The 19950-nt window shown below is 48.5% G+C and overlaps 2 protein-coding genes across 4 annotated transcripts; both read right to left on the reverse strand.

The window, feature by feature from the left end:
• Positions 1–316: 316 nt before the first annotated feature.
• On the reverse strand, positions 317–3770 carry LOC120650223 (elongation factor-like GTPase 1). Its single transcript, XM_039927261.1, has one exon. The coding sequence runs from the start codon at positions 3671–3673 to the stop codon at positions 548–550; it is 3126 nt and encodes a 1041-aa protein (XP_039783195.1). The 5' UTR covers positions 3674–3770; the 3' UTR covers positions 317–547.
• Positions 3771–4520: 750 nt separating this feature from the next.
• On the reverse strand, positions 4521–11949 carry LOC120650224 (protein AMEIOTIC 1-like). Of its 3 annotated transcripts, none has more exons than XM_039927264.1 (11): positions 11472–11949; positions 10491–10565; positions 8810–8957; positions 8617–8693; positions 7459–8507; positions 7254–7320; positions 6581–6643; positions 6296–6358; positions 6043–6126; positions 5318–5938; positions 4521–5145 (listed from the first exon to the last, which is right to left on the reverse strand). In XM_039927264.1, the coding sequence occupies exons 2-11, from the start codon at positions 10533–10535 to the stop codon at positions 5011–5013; spliced, it is 2352 nt and encodes a 783-aa protein (XP_039783198.1). In that variant the 5' UTR covers positions 10536–10565; positions 11472–11949; the 3' UTR covers positions 4521–5010. The 3 variants fall into 3 exon arrangements, with proteins under 3 accessions (XP_039783198.1, XP_039783197.1, XP_039783196.1); XM_039927263.1 differs by having other exon boundaries at positions 8810–8963; XM_039927262.1 differs by having other exon boundaries at positions 8810–8966.
• Between the last annotated feature and the right edge of the window lie 8001 nt (positions 11950–19950).

Here is a 19950-nt window from a genome sequence, read left to right on the forward strand (position 1 = left end):
ACAGAACAAACAAAGAAGTGTTCTACATAAACATTTTTATGATAAAAGTAATGAGTAAAGTGTAAAGATACTGTTACCATTGCACCAAATACCCACAGTATTCAAGGTTAATGTAGAGATAAATCAATTTCCTCCCATGACAAAAGGCTACGGAGTACACTATAACCTATACTATTCATTGTATTGCAAGATACCTGGGCTAGAAAAAAGTACCTTATCAAAACGAGATATTTTGGTAGATGGTCACTGCTTTCCTTCAAGGAAAGGCGCAAAAATAGCAAACAACACCGTGATGTTTCTAATACGATAGAACAAGTTTTTATGAGACAGATTTCATAATATTTCATAGACAAGAAAGGCGTCATTCAATAAGTAATGGCTAATACTTAAAAAGAAAACACCAATGCCCCACGTGTCTCACTCTCAACTCTCAAACAACAATGCCGAGTAAGGAAAACTATATGACCACATAGAACTTCGATTATATATTTCAGTACAGCAGGACAAAATCTTGGACAGCAACCTATGTGTACCACCAAAAACACAGCTATACTTTTTTAGCAAGGGTCCGCTGTTTTGTGCCATGCTCCACAACTTTCTCTTCGACATGCAGTCCTTTCCTTCGCCTAACAGAATTCATAAGCCTTTTAGCCAAGTTTGGCACAATGCTTGAACCATCTCCATGTTCTTCAAGCTCATCCTGTGTCTTCGGGACAAATAAGGGGTCCTCTGCAATAGTTTCCCAGTGGCTAAGAACAAGCAGAGCACTAGCTGCACCTGCAGTTGAACTCCTAAGTTCATTTGAAAATCCGACGCTCTCAGCAACTGGCAAGTAAGCGTGCACTGTGAACAATGAGGTTCCTTCATGCATCTCATCATTCAGAATCATTGCTCGCCTCTTATTAAGAACTGCATATGATGGATAATTTTGATCTATTGGCGCGGTCAATTCACAGAAGTACAACGCCTCAACAAGCCGTGGCTTGTTCTGAAGAACAGCTGCTCGGCATGCTTCTTTAACTGCAGTGATTACTTGACCGCTGAAAATGTTGTATTGAACAGAGTGATTAGCAGCATCAGAGCCGTCAGCAAATATGTAAGGCTCAACAATAAACGCCAGACCCCACATAGGTTCATCACATAAAGGCCCAGCATTTGCGGCAATCTGGAAACCTGAGACAATGCTGTTCCTTAGTGCCATAGACTCTAGATGCAATGATTCAGGAGTATCTACTGCTGATTCACCGTTGTCAAGATTGCTGTTAGCTTTGGCATCAGATTCCTTCACAAACCCCAATCTCTCGGAGACATGAGATCTACCGTTCACGAGTATACCTTGCCTTCCATCTTGGATGGTTATCACAGCATCACTTGATTTTGCATCAGGCGAGATAAGGAGATTTGGACCAACCTGCCAAGGACCTAGTGACCAGATTCTTTCAAGGTATCCAAGCCATGTCTTTCTATACCTGTCAAGTTTTTCTTTATCCACTTTCCCAGAAATTGCTTCTAAATCACTGTCTATGGCATCGATCATACGCTGCCTAAGCATCGCAGCAGAATCACCATCATCTTGAGAAAGCCTTGGATCCAAGACACCATCTCTTTTTGCTGTTTTCCCCTCAATTATTTGACTAAGCAATTGTTCACTTTCCTCAAGGACCTTAGTTAGAGCATTGGGAAGCCTCAAGACCTGAACTCGCACAGTGCATCTCCCATTTGGAGTAGTCCTCTCAGCAAATTCCTGTGGGGCCTTCAACCTCTCAAATAAACCAACACCTTCTCCTTCAATTGTCTCTTTGAAGGAAACTAGGGGGTCTGAGACCTCCAATTTAACCTTTGCAAATCTTTCCTCCAAATCCTTTATGCACCGCTCTAAATGTATCTCACCTGCGGCAGAAAGGACATGCTCACCCCTCTGTGTAACAGTATACTCCACAAATGGGTCTGCCCGGTTAAGAAGCTTGAGCCCTTTAACAAGAGCTCCCAGATCAGCTGGATTCGAAGGCTCAATTGCAACCTTGAGCATCGGAGAGGCCTGGAACATCATACTTGAGATGGGCCAGCAACTCTTTGTGGATGACAATGTGGCGCTCTTCAATATATGCTGCCCAAGGCCCTGGATTGCGACAACATTCCCAGCACCCACACTGGCAACTGGCTTCAGGCCCTGTCCAAGCATCTCATACAAGTATTGCAGCTCCACCTCCTGCACATGCTTCTGCAATGCCTCCCCTTTCACTGGATCATACAATGGCGATAGCACAAAGACCTTCTGACCAGCACGAAGGATCCCACTGAAGACCCTTGCAAATGCCATAAAGCACTCCTCTGATTCAATGTCACCATGGTGGTTCAACAGTTCCCCATTCACTCCCTTCAGTGGCAACATCTTATATGGCACAGTAAACATTTTTGACACATAAACTACAATCGGCGCATCTATGCTCACATCACAGGCCTCGACACACCTCCGCACCCTCTCTGCCTCTGCAACAACCTCAGGGCAACCAGCAGCATCTTCTGGTGTAACTTCCCTCTTTGGCATAAGACGTGCAACCCTGACCCCTTGAGCAGCAACAGGGTCCGGTGTGCACTCCACCACCATATCCATCACAGCATCTGCCAGCGGCAGCCACCGGCTCATCATGGACTGTAGCACCGCCTTTGGATCTTTGTTCTTCAGCTCCCGTTCAGGAATTTTCAATTGGAAGTTCTCTACCAATTTCTTCACCCCCTTACTCTCGCCACCATCCTTCAGCACCAGCTCATACATCTTCCACAGGGCACTCAACACAAACTCCACGAACATTGGCTGTGGGTCTGCGCTCTTGATGGCTTTCTTACCCACAACCTTCCCCGTCTTCTTATCAAGATATCTCGGGCCCCACAATCCTCTCAGGAAAGCGGACGGGTTGACTCCGACCTTTCTGGCGTAGAGCTCGGCGAACTGTTGGGGGCGGAAGCCCCAGCCATCGAGTGCGCAGGCGAAGACGACATTGCCCTTGAGGGGCTGGAACGCGTCCTCATTGTCATCGTCGTCTTCGAAGTCCTCTGGAAGATCGTCAGTGGAGGAGGAGCTGGTGGAGGGGTTGTCCTCGATGGCGGAGAGGAGGGAGAAGTAGGAGTGCGAGCGCAGCGCTGAGTAGATGGAGTTGACGTCGGAGATGATACGGTGGAGGCGCGCATACGCCTCGTCGGGGGTGAGGCTGAGCTCGGTGATGAGGCGGTCGATCTTGTTGAGCACGAGGCAGGGCTGGAGGCGCTCGATGAAGGCCTGGCGCAGCGCGGCATGCGTCTGGATGTGCACCCCCTCGACGGCGTCGACGAGGATGAGCGCCGAGTCGGAGAGGCGCGCGGCGGAGGAGACCTCGGAGCAGAAGTCGATGTGGCCCGGGGAGTCGATGAGGCTGACGCGGTGCCCAGTCCGGGAGCGGAGCGCGACGGCGGCGGACTTCATGGTGATGGCCCGGCGCTGCTCCTCGTCGAGGTAGTCCATGAAGCGGAGCCGGCCGGCGAGCTTCGGGTGGAGGAGCCCGTCCCCGCAGGACGCCACCAGGTGGTCCGCCAGCGTGGTCTTGCCGTGGTCCACGTGCGCGAGGATGCACGTGTTGCGGATGCGGCGCGGGTCCTCCGCCACCGCCGCCTCGTCGGCCCTCTCCGCCGCCGCCATGGCCGCGGTGGTTAGGGTTTGGGCTTGGGGAGTTTTGGGTGGGGAAGGTAGACGGCGAATGTTCCGGGCGGAGGAGAAATTTTGGAGGAAAAGGCTTGGGCCGGCCGTCCCTTCGAAAATTAGAGAAGGTTTTGGGCCGGCTGGGACCGTCCTTTTGCTTTTCTGTTTTCTCCGTTTCGCTGCGTAGCGGTCAAGAAAGCTATTTGCACCGTTTGATCCTGCCGTCGAAATAGACGAAGCGAAAACCACGCTGGATTTGTGGCTAGAAAGTCCGGCGCAGAAACTTGGCACCCACGTGTCCTTAACAAAAAAAAAATACAAAACAGAAACTTGGCACCTACGAAAGTCTTTTTAATTACTCCCCCTTCCAAAATATAGATCGTTTTGGTATTTTTAGATTCATAGTATTTATTATGCATCATGATATAACATATGTCTAGGTACATAGCAAAATATATGAATATAAAAAAGTCAAAACGACCTACATTTTGGAACGGAGGGAATAGTTCTCTTGCCAATTTCAGCTCGTTCTCTCAAGTTGAATATGTTTAGTGTTTTTTTTTTTGTGAATTGTGATGAGACAGTAGTAGTGCCTAACTGCCTATGAGAGTCATGACCACTTGGGAAGCTTCATCAATAGCGATATCAGAAGCTACAAACTTAGATATCGGTACCCAAAGTGAACATCAGAATCCATGTAGCTAATTGCATTTTAGTTTTATTTTAGTATAAAATAGCCAAAATCGTTCCCTGAGGAGGCACGAGTTCTGCATAGGGTTCCTGCCAGAGCCCAGAGGCCGTGACCGTATCTGCACTGCACAGATCATAAAAAGGAACACCACCGATATATATGTGCAACACTAAATTACCAAACAGATATGTGGTTCAACGAGGCATGGATTTTATGCCACACAAGAGTAACCGGATAGTCTATATATAAAACTATATAACATGTGCCCTATGGAGCCAGCAAAATTGACACATTCTACTCCAAACGTGTCATGCACCAATGACAGGGCAAACGACTATACGCAGCTGATAGCTAAAGGGATTAATCCAATGCGAGTACTAGCAACCCACCAGAAGAGAATCTTCGACGACACAAAAATTAACTAGGGACTGACCAAACCAGCAAACCTCAGATGGCTATGAACTACGCAACAAAAATTTCTCAAGCGATTTCCTACCCTTCTTCCTCCTCTTTTTTTTTTTTGCTTTTTTTTTTCTGTATTTGCGTGCTGCCTCTTCCTTATCTGTGCACCGAGGACGAGTAAAAGCCGAAGACTGCTTGCGGATGTGGAGGACTAGGGAGGAGATGGAGTTGAGGTAGGAGCAGCTTAGCAGTAGGAGGGAGTAGCCAGGGCCAGTTCGGTGCCCACCACACTGATCCCGCCGGCGTCTGCATTGAACAGGGCCCTCTTCCCCTCCAGCAGGCTGGCGCCGCAGGCCCCGGGCGACGAGGGCGGGGTGTCCTGCACAGGCAATGATCAATTGAACATGGATCAGATCGCAGGTGCCTTGATCTGTTAACTACCAGTGCTTACAGGCAACAATCGAACAGCAAGAACTAACCATCTGTCAGAGAATGATGATGCGGAATGCAGAGTAAGAAGCAGAGGAAGCAGTGCAAGCAAGTGGACTCACCACATGAAGTCGAGTCAAGCCGGAGAAGTGCAGCAGCTTTTGAGGACTGAACCCGGCAGCGGCGGCGGCGGCAGTGCCGAACAGCTTTTGCGGCTGCAGGGGCGACCTCGGGCTGGGCAGGGACAGCTGCAGCTTGGCCGCTGCGGCGGCGGCGTTGGTGGACGACGCAGAGGGCGGCGTGGAGAAGAGGGCGCCGAGCATCAGGTGCTCGTCCCGGCCCGCCCACGCCGTCGCCGCCGCCACCTCAACTGCCGGGGCTCGCGACGACCGCGGGAGCCCCGGCCCGGCGCTACTGGGGCAGCTGGTGCCGCGACGGATCCCTGGGCCGGGCGTGGCGGCGGCCGGGCAGCTGCTGCTGACGCCCCCGCTGATGGTCGTGCCGGACGCCATGCTGGGCCACAGGAACGTGCCCTGTGGCTTGCAGATGCGGAAGCTGCTCTTCCTCGCCGACCTGTCCGGGACGCCTTGGATGACGGTGCCGTCGGCCCGCGGGGTCATCTGGTCACCGGAAGCGAGGTACACTGCTGCTGTGCGGGGAGCAGCTTCTTGATCCTCATCGCAGGGAGCCAGTCCCAGCTGATGAGCTGTTTCTTCCGTCTTCAGCGCCATCACAACGTGATCCTGCACCATCCAGTTGACACTCATGGATCAGGATAATGACAAATATATTTGCACAGGCTTGGCACAATCAACAAACAGAGTACATTGCCGTGCAAAGAAGGTACCTTGAAAGAAAGGAAGGAGCTGGAGAGATAGGTAATCTGCGCCTCTAACTTATCATTCTTGTCAGCTATATGCTCGTACTTGTCCTTAAATTAGACAAAGTGAGTCAGTAACTGTATTAAGAGCGGCACAGAGCTATCAGAGCAGAATGTGCAAAGAACTGGACCTAAAAGCATTCAGGCTTAATTAGAAATAAAAGTGCAATACATGTTACAGGTGAAGAAGATAATGTCATGGCTGAATGCATGAATGTACCTTGAAGGATAACATCTCCTTCTTCAGCTCATCATTCATCTTAACCACATTACCACAGATATCCTGAAATAAAGCAAGATCATTTCTGTAAATGCAGCAAGCAAAGCTAGCAAAGTCACTGCATCCATGAAGTATTCCAGGCATCTATTGAAAGTCCAAAACAGGTTCAAAAATGGGGATCACTAAAGACAATTAGCAGGCATGGTGTCTCAGTTTTAATTTGTTTGAATTAACTGCCAGATTTCTTTTTCAAGCAAAGAAAGTTTGCAGCATGCATGTACTTACCTTCAAAGAGAACATCTGCTTCTCTAGCTTTTCTTTAGCCCTCACAACACTCTGGTACTTCTCCTGACAAACAAATTTAATAACTTCCATCAGTACATTCAAAATGGGCATGCGAAAACAAGTTTTTGTTAGTTCCTCAATAGAACAAGTGCGTGAGTAAAAAAAGAACCAGAGAAAGTGCAGTTTCAAGTTTTCATGCTCTCCAGATCATGGACATCAGTACATCCTGGCTTCAGAGACTGGAAAAGTACTTGATAGCAACCATATCGAAACATCGGAATCTGATTCTGAACCAATACTAGCAATACTTCAAAAAAGAAAAAAGAAAAGAAAACTCCCATTAATGGACGAAAATGTTATCCATGCGAAGTCAGCTTGCAGAACCAAACATACAGAAACTTGGCAAAGCTGTAAATGCTTTTTTTCGCGAACGTGCCTGAGCACATATTTCATTAAGAGGCAAAGCTGTGAATGCTTATGTTCCCTTTTCCAGATGAAGACGAAAATGCATATCCATATAGTTCAGAAACTTGCACATTAATGTAATTAAAATATCCTGCTCAGTTCTAAATCAGAAGAAACAGCAAAATGGCATCTTTTTAGAAAAATAAAGGGGACAACAATACAAGTGAGGATTGATTTGAGAGGATAACCGAGCTGATCTTCTGCATACCTTCAATGAACTGTAAGCTCTTTCTGCATCAAAGTTCCCATCCTTGCCCACTAGCTGCTCCATTTGCCTTCACACACCACCACAAAGTTAAACTTGGCATAAAACGGGGAAGAAATCCCACGCTCTGTAAGAACTTAAACAACAATGGTGTCGCAACGAAAATACAGACTGCAGACAGAGAGAAAAGGTGCAGAAAAGGAGAGACCTTTTTACGCCATTGACCTCCTCGGTGAGCTCCTCAACCTGCCTCTTGACAATTAGGTCGCCGGCAACGAGGGAGACGTCATCACCCGGCTTCCATCCGGGTGGCGGCACCCAGTATGGATCAGACACACCGGCCTGTCGCCGCACCTCAGCAAGCTCGGCCGGCTCGAGCCAGTACTCCATGGCACCGTCCGCGTTGTGACGGCGACGGAATCGGTGAGCGCTGCCTTCTGGCACCCGGCCGGCCATGTGCTTGAGCAAGTGGTCAAGGAGGCCGGTGTCGCCGATGTGCTTACGGGCTTCCTCCCGCAGCACATGCCGCATCACCGGCGCGCCGGAACGAGCACCGCGGGAGCGCATGATGTCGAGCAGGCTCCTCTCTGCTGAGGCGTAGCGCTCGGTTGACCATCGGTCCTTGCCGTGCCGAGGGTCGCCGTCCTTGGACTCCACGGTGCGCTTCTTCGCCTTCTTTGAACTTTTTTTGCTGCCACCCTGAACCTTGCGATTCGTCTTGCCCTCGTCTTTGTACTTCTCCTTGCTGCTTCCTTCTGCCTCCCGTTTCCTCTTACAGTTTCTTTCGCTCCTCGTAACTTCCCGCGTGGCTGGACGCTGCTGCTCCTCTCCGATGCTGAACTCTGTCTCGGAACCATCGATGCCAGCCTCCTTGGGAGCTTCATCACGATGCCGACCAATGTACCTGACACGGCGCCTCATGCCCCACCCGGCGCCATCGCACTTCAAGGTGGTGAGCAGGCAGGAGTCGGCCGCCGGTGGCGCGGGCGGCGGTGGAAGCGGCGCCTCCTGCTGGCACGTGGCGAAGTCGTAGAGAAAGGGCTTGACGAGCCAGAAGCTATCCTGGTGCACCTCGCCCTCGAGCTCCTCCTCGGTCACCCGGCGGCGCAAGATGCGCGCGGCATGGTTGCTGCTCATGACGAAGCGCTCGTCGAGCTCCGGCCCAGCGGCAAACGCCGGGTAGGAGGAGAAGAAGCTTCGCAGCGACTGGAGGGACGGGAATTTCACCGTAACGTCCAGGCTCGTGCACTCGCTCACCTACACGCACAGATATCAGGTGATCAGAAACAAAACCAAATCAAACATGCCAAACTAACAGATCAAGAAATCGAGAACAACAGATGAATCGCAGAAAGAAAAGCCTCACCTTTACCACCCGTATGGATTTCAGATGGATTGGGGATTTAGGGGGCAACTTATCGTGGTCGATCTCGTAAAAGGCTCCTGATGAAACCAGATCAATTCACAAAAGTGTCAGGTCAGTGTGCCCTGAAAAATAATGGGTGGGCTGAGTGTGCAGTGGCACTTGCACCATGTGTCCCCGGGCCGGCCGTGCTCACCAGCGTGGTAGGTGGGGGTATCGTAGAAGGTCAGGCTCTGTTTGCTCAAGGGCGACCCGGGTTGGATCCTGGAGTCGTGGTTGGCACCATCCTTGCCATTTCTGTTGCAGTGACTACTGGTCTTCTTCTTGAAGTAGTACTTGCTGACCTGCGGCTTCTTGTGATGTGCAATGCATGGTCACATATACAACATGTGAGACGTGTATGATTCGTGGGGAGAGAAAATGGAAAACCGAAATGGGCTTTGGGAGCGACAGCAATAATCAACATCTTTAACACTACAGCAGACCACCAGAAATAAAAAGTACTACCCCCCCCCCCCCCCCCCCTCTTTCCATATGTCAACCTGACAAATTGAGTCTACCTTTTTGCATGCAAAGGTTTGTTGGTCCAGTTATATATCTGTACACACACCAAAAAAGAATGTACGTATCTAGAGAATTAGCAAAGTAAACTTGAAATGTTTATGAGCTGGCAAGTGAATTTACTGACACAGTGGCAAATTGTGCAACTATCTGGTAGTTTATTCAGGAACAATGATTATTATGAAATTGTGCTAATTGCATGACTGGATTGAAGCCAACTAATATATAACTCTAATCCATTAAACCATGAAAGTAACTAGTGACAAGATCGAGATCAAGGTCACATACCAATTTATAGCTTTATCTGCTCACGACAGTTGTTCAGAGAATATGCATTGTAATTTCCATTTGTTGGTAATTGTAACAGTGCTGATGTACTTGTAGAATATCAAGTGATCAATTGCACAAAGGACTCGCACAAAAATGCAGATGCATTGCCCATTGACCAACCAGACCATAAGATTGTAAAAAGTACTGTATTGGTCGTTTTGGCAAATCTAAATACATAGATTTTATTATATATCTAAAGTAGTGTATATCTAGGTGCATAGTGAAAACTATGTATTTAAATTTTCCAAAACGACTTAAATTTGGAATGAGCGGTAATATATAAGCCCAACACATCCGTGGTGTTTTAGCACTTTGTAACCATTTAATTTGGCACTTTGTAGCGTACTTATCTGCACGATTTTCTTTTAGTTTTAGCAACTATGTATCCTCATCAGCTACAAAGTGCACGGGCATAATTAAACAAACTACTACTAGTAGGTGTTCCATAGTATAAATCAACATAATTTCTAACTCCCTCACAAAAATACCACGCAGTCCTACGAAGTTAATACATCATACATTAAACCTGCTTCTATAAATGAGCTCACAAGATTTAAAAAGGCTCATGGAGAACCTAGCTGGTTGAGCACTTATTTTGGCAACCTAGAGCATGATTGCACCTCTCTTTAATGAACAAGATCACTCTACCAAGCTGGTTAACCAAGCAACTCTGCAGTTGGGAATTCAGAAAACTACAACTGACGATGACACATTAACACCGTATTATCTACCGCGTACCTTGCAAGAGCATCAAAGCATAAATCAACCGCATCCCAATTACACATCCGGCCAAATCACCCAAAAAGAAAGCTAAAGCAGCACATAGAAACGCACAACATCCTATCAGTGTAAGTGACTGGAGCAGATGATCAGTGGAAAGACAAACAGATCATCAGCATCCAGATAACAGAAGGCAGGCAAAAAGCAATCGGACTGGCAAAAGGCCAAAAACCTCTGAGTACAGCGACCGTACTGGCCCGACGTACCGGAGAGTTCTGCAGATGGGCCGCCTGCACCGTCTCAGCGTCCATCTGCGTCCCCGGCCGTCAGAGCTTCGTTTCCTGCAAAAAGCAAAAGCCAAAACAACCCATCGATCAAATCAGCACACACGAAGCAAGCATTCCAGAACTAGCTGATCATGGCGGACATGAAACCTTGTATTTGATCGAGATCAGAAGAATTGTGCGAAACCGAGAGCACCCCCCCCCCCCCCCCCCCCCCCCCGGCGCATAGAAATTAAATGAACTAACACGCAAACACCGCATTCTACCTTTTCCCTACCAAAACTGGTGGGATCTAGAGGCAGGCAAAAATATCAGAAGACGCTAGGTTTCCGACAGCACATAAAAAAGACAGGCAAAATCAACGAGTTGCCAAACTGAGTTCGAACAGAGAGAGAGAGAGAGAGAGAGAGAGAGAGAGAGAGAGAGAGCGCCTCGTCTAGCAGCAGCGCGTGTGATGCTGGGTAGCTAGTACGAACCTGCAGACTGCATCTGCTGCGACTGCGAGCCGCACCCGCACGGATCAAAAGCAAGCGCGGCGGTCTCGCAAAGCAGCGACAGGAAAGAGATCGGAAAGGAAAAACTAGCTGCTTGCGATCGAACCACCAAGCTTTTAGGCAGTGCTAGGCAATCGCAAAGCGCGGTACGAAGTGGTTCGACTGCGCGGCCGCCTCCTGCCTGCAGCCTCTCTCGGGCAAAAACCAAACGAACACAACCACCACCCAAGAGACGATCAGGTAGCAGAAAAACGGCAAAAGGAATCCCGACGGGTTCGCAGCAACCAGCGCAACCAGCTCGCGCGCCCCGAGATGGAAACGAAACAGATGGGAGAACATGGCCCAGACCAAAACGAAGATCGATGAGATCAGATCAACACGCAGACACACAGCACAGAAACGCGCCGCTAAAAGAGATCGCAGAAGGCAGAACACCATGCATGCGTGCGTGATCAGGCGGGCCACTCACCTGTAGTATTTTCCTTGCTGCTTTTCTGCAGGTGATGCTTAATTAATCAACCCCTTATGCTCGCTGCTGCCTACTACGGGGTCGGGACGGGATCCGAACTAAGCAAATTAGGCCGAAATGTGGCGAGGGATTAGATAAGAGGGAGGAGGAATTAAATCAAATTGGGTGCTAAAATCTTCGGAAACTAGTGCTTTTTCGGATCCATCGGCGAGGGGATCGATCCCAAAAGCAGGGAGCTTTGGGGAGGCGAGCTAGTTCGTCGCTGGGGCTTGGGATTGCGGCGTGGTAGAGATCGGGAGGTGGGGCTAGGGTTTCTCGCTGGTTAGCAGTGGTCGATCGGCGCTCGGCTTCCTCCCCCCGGCCTCACCTCGCCGGTCACCACGCCTCGTCCCGGGATTAAATAGTGGCGTGGGGGAGAATCCTTTCAAGAGAGAGGGGAGTGGGGGGTGGAGGCGTGGAGCAGCAGGCCCCGGCAGCGCGTGTGACGCCGTTGCAGAGGGGAAAATCTAGCACACTTGATATAGGCCATGTTTAGATCTTTACCTGTAAATTCCGTAAATGTAAAAAAAAACATCACATCGAATATTTTGACACATGTATGGAGTAATAAATTAAATTTATTTACAAAACTTTTTGCATAGATGGGCTGTAAATCGCGAGACGAATCTAATGAACCTACTTAATCCATGATTTGCAACAGTGATGCTACTGTAACCATCCGCTAATTATGGATTAATCGTAAATTAATTAGCATCATTAGATTCGTCTCGCGATTTACAATCTATTTGTGCAAAAAATTTTGTAAATAGAATTCATTTAGTTAAATTAGTAAAATTTCATCGCAAAATTTTTTTGCGTTCGAACTAAATACGACAGCAGTGCTCCTGCTGTTTACTTCAAAAAATAAAATCTAGCACACCTGCCGGCCTCTGCCGCAGCAGCAGGCAGCCTGACGTAACGGCCGGCCCGGGCTGGCGCTGACGGGCAGAGGTAGCCTGCCGCGAGTGTGAAAAGCGGATGATAGGTGGGCCGTGGCGGATCTGGGACCCACCCGTCTGGCAGGGAGACCGGGTCGACCGCTCGGTGGCTCGACGCGACGCTCGATGCCGTGCGGCGCGGGCGGGCGGCGGCGCGGCCACCGTGACGGCGCGCTACGTGCGGGGGGGGGGGGGGGGGGGGGGGGGTTTGGCCGGCCCCGGTGGGCGTGCGCCGCGAGAGGGAGGGCGCGCGGGCGAGAGCTCGTGGGCCCGCGCTGTCGGCGCGAGCGGGGAGCGCGCGATGCTGCGATGGGCCGCCCGCGGAACATCTGGGCGGTTTTTTTATTTTTTTATTTTTTATTTTCGTTTTTTACAAAAATATATTTTCGTTTTCAAAATTTACAGAAATATACCCCGACCTGGTCGCTCCGCTACAGGGCGGCAGAGGCTTTTCTGCAAAAATTGTCGCGGAAAATTTGCGCTGAAGTCCCTAAGGACCGGTCGCCCGACAGCGGGGCGGCCGGCCCCCAGGCCGCGCGGCAGCGGGGCGGCAGGCCCCCGGCCCGTAGTCGTATATGGTGCATGTCTCCGTGCACGCGTCATCGTCTGCCTCCGCACCGCATCTATCTCCATCGGTCGCCGTCATCGTCGAGTCATTTTCTCCCTGCATGGCCAGTCGTAAGTGGCCATTTGACGTTGGACCCGGATGACGAGACTATCGGGCCCCGTTGCCCCTTGCTCGGATGGATCGATTTCATCACGTCGCAGACGATGACCCGTGCACGGAGACATGCACTGTAACAATCCTAAAATTAGAATTCAAATAAACAAATTTTCTTACACATGGCCCCCACATGTCAGTCTCTCTCCCTCCTCTCCCATACTTCTCCCTGTGCGCACGTTCGCAGTAATGGCGCCGATGCCTCCCGAAGCCGTTGCGTGGCCGTCGAGGAACGTCGCCGCGTGCTCGGCCGTCGGTGGCGTCGCCAAGTCGACCACGCCCCTCTCCCGAGCTCGCCACCTGCCTCACTTCTCTCTGCGCCTCGCCTCGCTCTCCTTCTCCTTCCTCTGCTCACCATGGACAGCGTCTGAGCAGTTCATGCTCGCCGGCCCGATTCGCGAGCTCCGCTCCACGAATTCCAAATCCATTTCACCCGAAGCTCCTACACCTCTCTAGCGACCTTCCCAACCCCTCCAATCCTAGCCACGACCCCTGCTTCGCCGGAAATCGGAGGTTCCCCGGCCGCCAGCCATTAGAGCCGCTCGGAGCTCTGGTCGCCGTCGAACTCCCTCGTCCGATCATCGTTTTCGTTTCTTGACGGCTCAAATCGACCCTAGGTGAGCCACTGGTGCTCAGGCCCTCCACGTTCCCTCGTGTTCGCTTGATTTCCACGCTCGTTCCATGCCTTGCCGCCGCCGGCCGGGGTGCTTCGCCGCTGCCGTACGCCGCGGGGATCCCTCGCGCCACCACGTGCCATGCTAGCGTGCGCACTGAGGCCGCCTAGCTCCACTGATGCTTGCACTGCCTCGCGCCACCGCCGCTTGGCCCCGCCGCCGCCTGGAACGGCGAGCGCCGCCGTCGCCGCGGGCCCTAGCCCCCTGCGTCGCGCGCCGCGCGCCATGGCACGCGCCTGGCCAGAACCGCCCCCTCCCCTGTTTTGTCCCACTGACCAGTGGGGCCCACTGGTCAGGGGGGAGTTAAGGATTTCTTTTATTTTGTTTATTTATTTCGGCTGTGATTTGTAAAGTCCATATAAATTCAAAGAAAAATGCAAAAAATATGAAATAAATTTTGTTGGATTTGTTAGAGCAAGATCTATAGAGGAAAAATATCCACAGTGGCAAAATGACCTTTTTACCCCTGCAATAATTTAGATTGTGTTTAGTTTTGCTTAATTAATTTCTATAGATCTGTTAATCTAAAAATTATGAAATTTTTGCAGTAGCTTACTTTAAACATGAGTGATCCACCATAAAATTTTCATATTCATAGGACTTAGTTTAGTATATGAATATAATATGTAACCAAACTTAATTATGTGTATAGGTATAATAATATTTATTTTACATATAGATTTTATACAAATTATAAGAGGCAAATAATAATGTCCTTACTAGTCATATTTTATTTTATAGCAAACCATGCTCTAATTGATAATTTGGCCTCTAATTGTTCCTAGCACTTAGGATTAAAGTTATTTATCACCATACTTGCATCCTTTTATGTAAATTGTTAATTTGTTTAATGTTTATCATCTAATGGCAAAGTCATGTTGGCATTTACTCATTGCCTCATATGCATGACATTTACTCATTGTTTCATATGCATGCATATAGAATCCGCGACCGAGGAAGTCGTATACGAGGTGATCGCGGAGCCGCAGGAGCAGACGGAGCCAGCCCCGCAGGCGTTTCGTGACGACCCGGCCCAAGGCCCAGTGGACACTAGCTCTGAGCAGCAGCCTACAGGCAAGCCCCGGTGCACGTCCTTTTATTTCGAATTATCACACCTATGATTATGTTTCAACTACTACCTGTGCATTAGGTTTAGGTTTTGTTGGAACCCTAGTTGCATGATCCATAGGTTTCCTCGGATTATACTAGTATATAGAAGATGATAGAAATGCTACGCTTAATAGAATTCGGTCGAAGTCGAGTGATTTGGGCCACTCGAGAGATGTAGGGGATTTAGTTTTTCTGAATATATGGATTATGGAATTAGGTAAGAAAGGAAAAGTAATTGGAGACCGAACGGGGGAAAGGTTAGCCCCGCCTGTGTCGGTTAAGGACCGTTCGTTGCCTGGCCCTGTGATCGAGTTTGAATTGTACTAACCGCATGCCGGGAGTAGGAGGTAGTCGAAACCGGTAATCCGAGTACTGCCTTGTTTCGAAAGTACAGAACTTCTACCCACCCCTTAGGGCGAGTCGAGTGGCCGCGGAGAAATGGGATGTTTAAGTTTACTTTTGGTGGTCTCTCGTAGGGCTCGGCTGACTATATGCAGGTGGGGCGGTTCTGTAGTTCGAGGTGGGGAGGGGAATGGTTGGCATGTATAGTCCGACGGGGCAAATACATGCCGTGTTGGTTAGGTCCACCTTGCAAGGTTAAATCGGATCGATCCGCCGTACGTCGCATCTCGGATATGAGCACCTTGATCACGGCACCACATCGTAGTGATGCTATATAGATTTTAAGTGATGAGTAGTAGGGTCTACCAGGAATTATTACTCCATGTTGTTATGATTGCTTAGCAGGTGCAAATAATAGTTAATGATTTATGAATATAGAATTTGGAGCTAAAAGAGGGAAAATAAGGACTCGTTTCTAGAGCTTTTTCTGCAAAAATAACCAACAGCCAAAAGCCTTGCATGTCTAGTTATGTGGGCTAAGTTATACCCACTGGTCGGGTAAGTCTTGCGGAGTATTAGTATACTCAGGGTTGTGGCTCAAACTATTTCAGGTCAGTATGAGGTAGACTTCTGCCCTTGTTGTGCTAAGTTCATCCAGCTTGGCACGGATGGTTGGGAGGTGGCCGGACCAGATGCTTAGTCATTGCTAGTTTTCAAATCACACACCCGTGGGCTGAGTGTGTGATTTGTTACAGTGCTTCGTGTATTATAGTCGTCAGGTTTCCTATATCGGACTTTGTTTTAAAATAAAGTTACTCTTGTATATTGTTATGTAATGAAACCAGGTTTGTAGAACTTAATGCACTATACTCGATATTGTAATCCTATTTTTATGTAACCGTCATGTTTGTACTGCCTGCGCTCACCTTCGCGTGGGACTACTAGTGTTTGTTTCGATCGGAATGTCGGTTTCGAAAGGACTGTCAAATTAAACTGTTAAGCCAAATGTGACTGATGTGTTCAAATGATGGCCATTTAGCTTAATTTGAGTTTTAATTTGGCGGTTCTGTCACAGCTGGTATTAGAGCCGAAATACACCAGGGGTGGTATGGATGTGACTATTTTCTAGGTTTTCAAAATTAAAAAGGATTTCTGGGTTATAAAGAAAATCGTTTCAGTCGCGCTTTGCGATTAAATCCGTATTAAGCCCTATATAGTACTTGGTTATTTATAAATAGGTGGCAATATTTATATTCACTAACTTCCAGCACATTCTTTCTGTTAAACCTTAATTTCTTGCACAACCCTTACTTAATATTGTAACGACGCACCTACGCTGAGGTAAGCAAGGTGAGCATTCTTGGTAGTCCTTAGAATAGCCCACGTGTTTCATACGTGCGCGGGTCCCGTATGATGAGCATACGAGGAGGTGATAAGGCTCCATTCAAATGAGCCTGTCGCTATCTGCCGCCTGATATGGAGCGCGGACTTCCCACCGTGTGATTGTGAGCACGACCATTTCGTAAGGCAATGTTACGAGATGTAAATCTGTCATGCGATTGGTTATGACCGTGTACCTTGGGACACGTTTACCCTTGGGCGTCCTGTAAGGCGATTTGTACGGGAAGTGAATACGTTGCCTCGGTAACGTATGCAGCGCTGTCCATGCAGCGTTAAACGCATGGGCGCCATCTCTATAGGGGATGGTGATGTATGTGTGAATATGTGGGCAACTGCATATGCGTTACCCATGTGGCGTAGGACACATGGGGGCCGTTCGTGTGTGCTGGCACGAAGGGTCCAGTCGTGGATATATGCATATATCTGTATATCATGTGATTTCTACAGGTACACTAACAAACGAACTCGTAAGTTAAGGCATGTAGAAGTCGATTATATAATTGAGAGTGTATGTTGCCACCGAAAGACCACGTATATTGCCCTATTATTGTCGGCAAATTTTTGTTGGAAGGGTGACGTAGGACGATCATGCATAATACCATTCATTGCATTATAAGAGTGGGTTAGCGAGTTATACAAAAGTTGTAGAGTATTTTGATAGCCACTCGCTTGCAAAAATTGTGAATTTTTGGACGTATAGTTGGGGGAAGTATTGTCAAATCTATATCGCGAAGATTTGTGATTTTGAGACTTAATTGGGGCCTATTTTGTATTCACTAGATGATGCAAAAAAATTGGTTGTACCTCCTTCATGCATGATCCAGTTATTCCTTTTACAATTGTGGGGCAGAAAAGTGGTGATACAAATATTGAGTTATTTAATCGGTGTTCTAAATTCAGCATTTTTCATGAATTGAATATTAGTTGCTATCATGATTATTTAATTTAATCAGATATTGGAACTAATCGATTCATGATTAATTGCAGAATGCCGAACACTGATAATGATTCCTCTGCGCCCAATGGTGCTAATGCGCTGCCACCGCCTCCCAATTTGGTTGAGGCAATCGCGGCCATGTTGACTGGACGCGATGAACAGACGGAACTGCTCCGTCAGCTCGTTCATCAGGGTGCTGCACCGCGGCATGGAAATCACAATCATCACCAGCCGCCTGGCCCTGGGTATCAGGAGTTCTTGGGCACTCAGCCACCGCTTTTCCATAAGGCGGATGAGCCACTGGAAGCTGACAGTTGGCTCCGGACCATTGAGTCCAAGTTCACTCTATATCAGTATGATGACAATGACAAGGCATCATTTACAGCTCAGCAGCTCAGAGGTCCTGCACGTACGTGGTGGGATAATCACGTAGCTATGTTCCCTGCTGGCACTCGGTTTTCTTGGGATGAGTTCAAGGAAGCTTTCAGGGCACATCATATCCCTGCAGGGGTGATTCGCAGGAAGCTTAATGAGTTCTTGGCTCTGAAACAGGGCAATAATACTGTGACGCAATACGCTCAATCTTTCAACACCTTGTCTCAATATGCTAGATATCATGTGGAAACAGATGAAAAGAAACAAGCATGCTTCAGGCAGGGGCTTAGCAGCAAGCTCCAGGAACGCTTGGTTATGTTCAAATTCAACACTTTTAGTGAGTTGGTCAATGGGGCTATCACTCAAGAGGACGCTCGTATAGCTCACCAAGCAGAGAAAAAGAGGAAGGCACAAATGGGTGGATCTTCTAGTCAGGCTAGTCAGAGGTTTCGTCTGATTCAGGCCGGACCCCCTCGTGCACCTTATCAGCATCGGCCGGTGTACCGACCAGTACAGTATCAGGCCACATATCGGCCTCCACAACAGCAGTCGGGTTATCGGCCAACACAGAACCAGTCGGGATATAGACCACCTCAGTACCCACAACCTCAAGGGGTAGCCAGATCTCCGGTGCCTCAGCAGAATGTGCAGAAGATGGGGTTGCAGCCGCAGGGTGTACGCCCTAATTTTCCTCCCTGTTACAACTGTGGTCAAGTTGGTCATTTTGCACGTGAATGCCCTATGCCACCTAAACAAGTTCAGGGTTCTAATCAGCACAACCAGAAGCCGAGAGTGGCTCATTTCAAGCCAGGACGCGTGCATTATACCACTCAAGAGGATGTTCCTGAGGGAGCTCAAGTGATGGCGGGTATGTTTTCAGTTAACAATCTCCCTGTTACTGTATTATTTGATTCTAGTGCCTCACACACTTTCATTAGCAATGAATGTGCCAGTAGACTTGGGTTGGAAGTGGAAAATATATCAAGGCCGTACAATATTCATTCACCCGGGGGCATTTAATTACCAATCAAATTGTTAGCCAAGTGCCCTTGCTGTTTCAGGGAAAGGTTTTTGCCACACAGCTTATAGTGTTACCAACTCAGAAAATAGATATTATTCTTGGCATGAATTGGATGGGGGTTCATGGAGTCATTCTGGACACTCTTTCTCAGTCTGTGCACATTAATTCTCCTCTGCATGGTTCTATGATTTTGAATCTGATGGACCATATACCTTCGACACCCACAGTGAATCAGGTTGAGGCCAAAAGTCTGGCTGAAATACCAGTGGTGTGTGAATACCCGGATGTTTTTCCGCATGACTTACCAGGCATGCCACCTGACCGTAAGATAGAGTTTGCCATTGAATTGCAACCGGGAACAGCACCAATTGCCAGAAGACCTTATCGTATGCCACCCAATGAGTTAGCAGAATTAAAGAAGCAATTACAGGAGTTGCTTGATAAGGGTTATATCCGTTCTAGCACTTCACCTTGGGGTTGTCCAGCGCTTTTTGTTAAGAAGAAAGATCAAAGCCTCGGGTTGTGTGTGGACTATCGGCCTTTAAATGCTGTCACTATCAAAAACAAATATCCACTCCCCCGAATTGATATTTTGTTTGATCAGTTAGTCGGGGCCAAGGTATTCTCAAAAATTGATCTTCGATCGAGCTATCATCAAATAAAAATTAGGCTCGAAGATATCCCAAAGACAGCTTTCTCCACACGATATGGGCTTTATGAATATCTCGTTATGTCATTTGGATTGACGAATGCCCCGGCTCATTTCATGTATCTCATGAACTCGGTGTTTATGCCCGAGTTAGATAAGTTTGTCGTGGTTTTCATTGACGACATTCTTATATACTCCAAGAATGAAGAAGAACATGCTGAGCATCTTCGCATTGTTCTCCAGCGTCTTCAGGAACACAAGTTGTATGCCAA

Source organism: Panicum virgatum, chromosome 9K, assembly GCF_016808335.1.
Source record: "Panicum virgatum strain AP13 chromosome 9K, P.virgatum_v5, whole genome shotgun sequence".
Classification (NCBI taxonomy): domain Eukaryota; kingdom Viridiplantae; phylum Streptophyta; class Magnoliopsida; order Poales; family Poaceae; genus Panicum; species Panicum virgatum.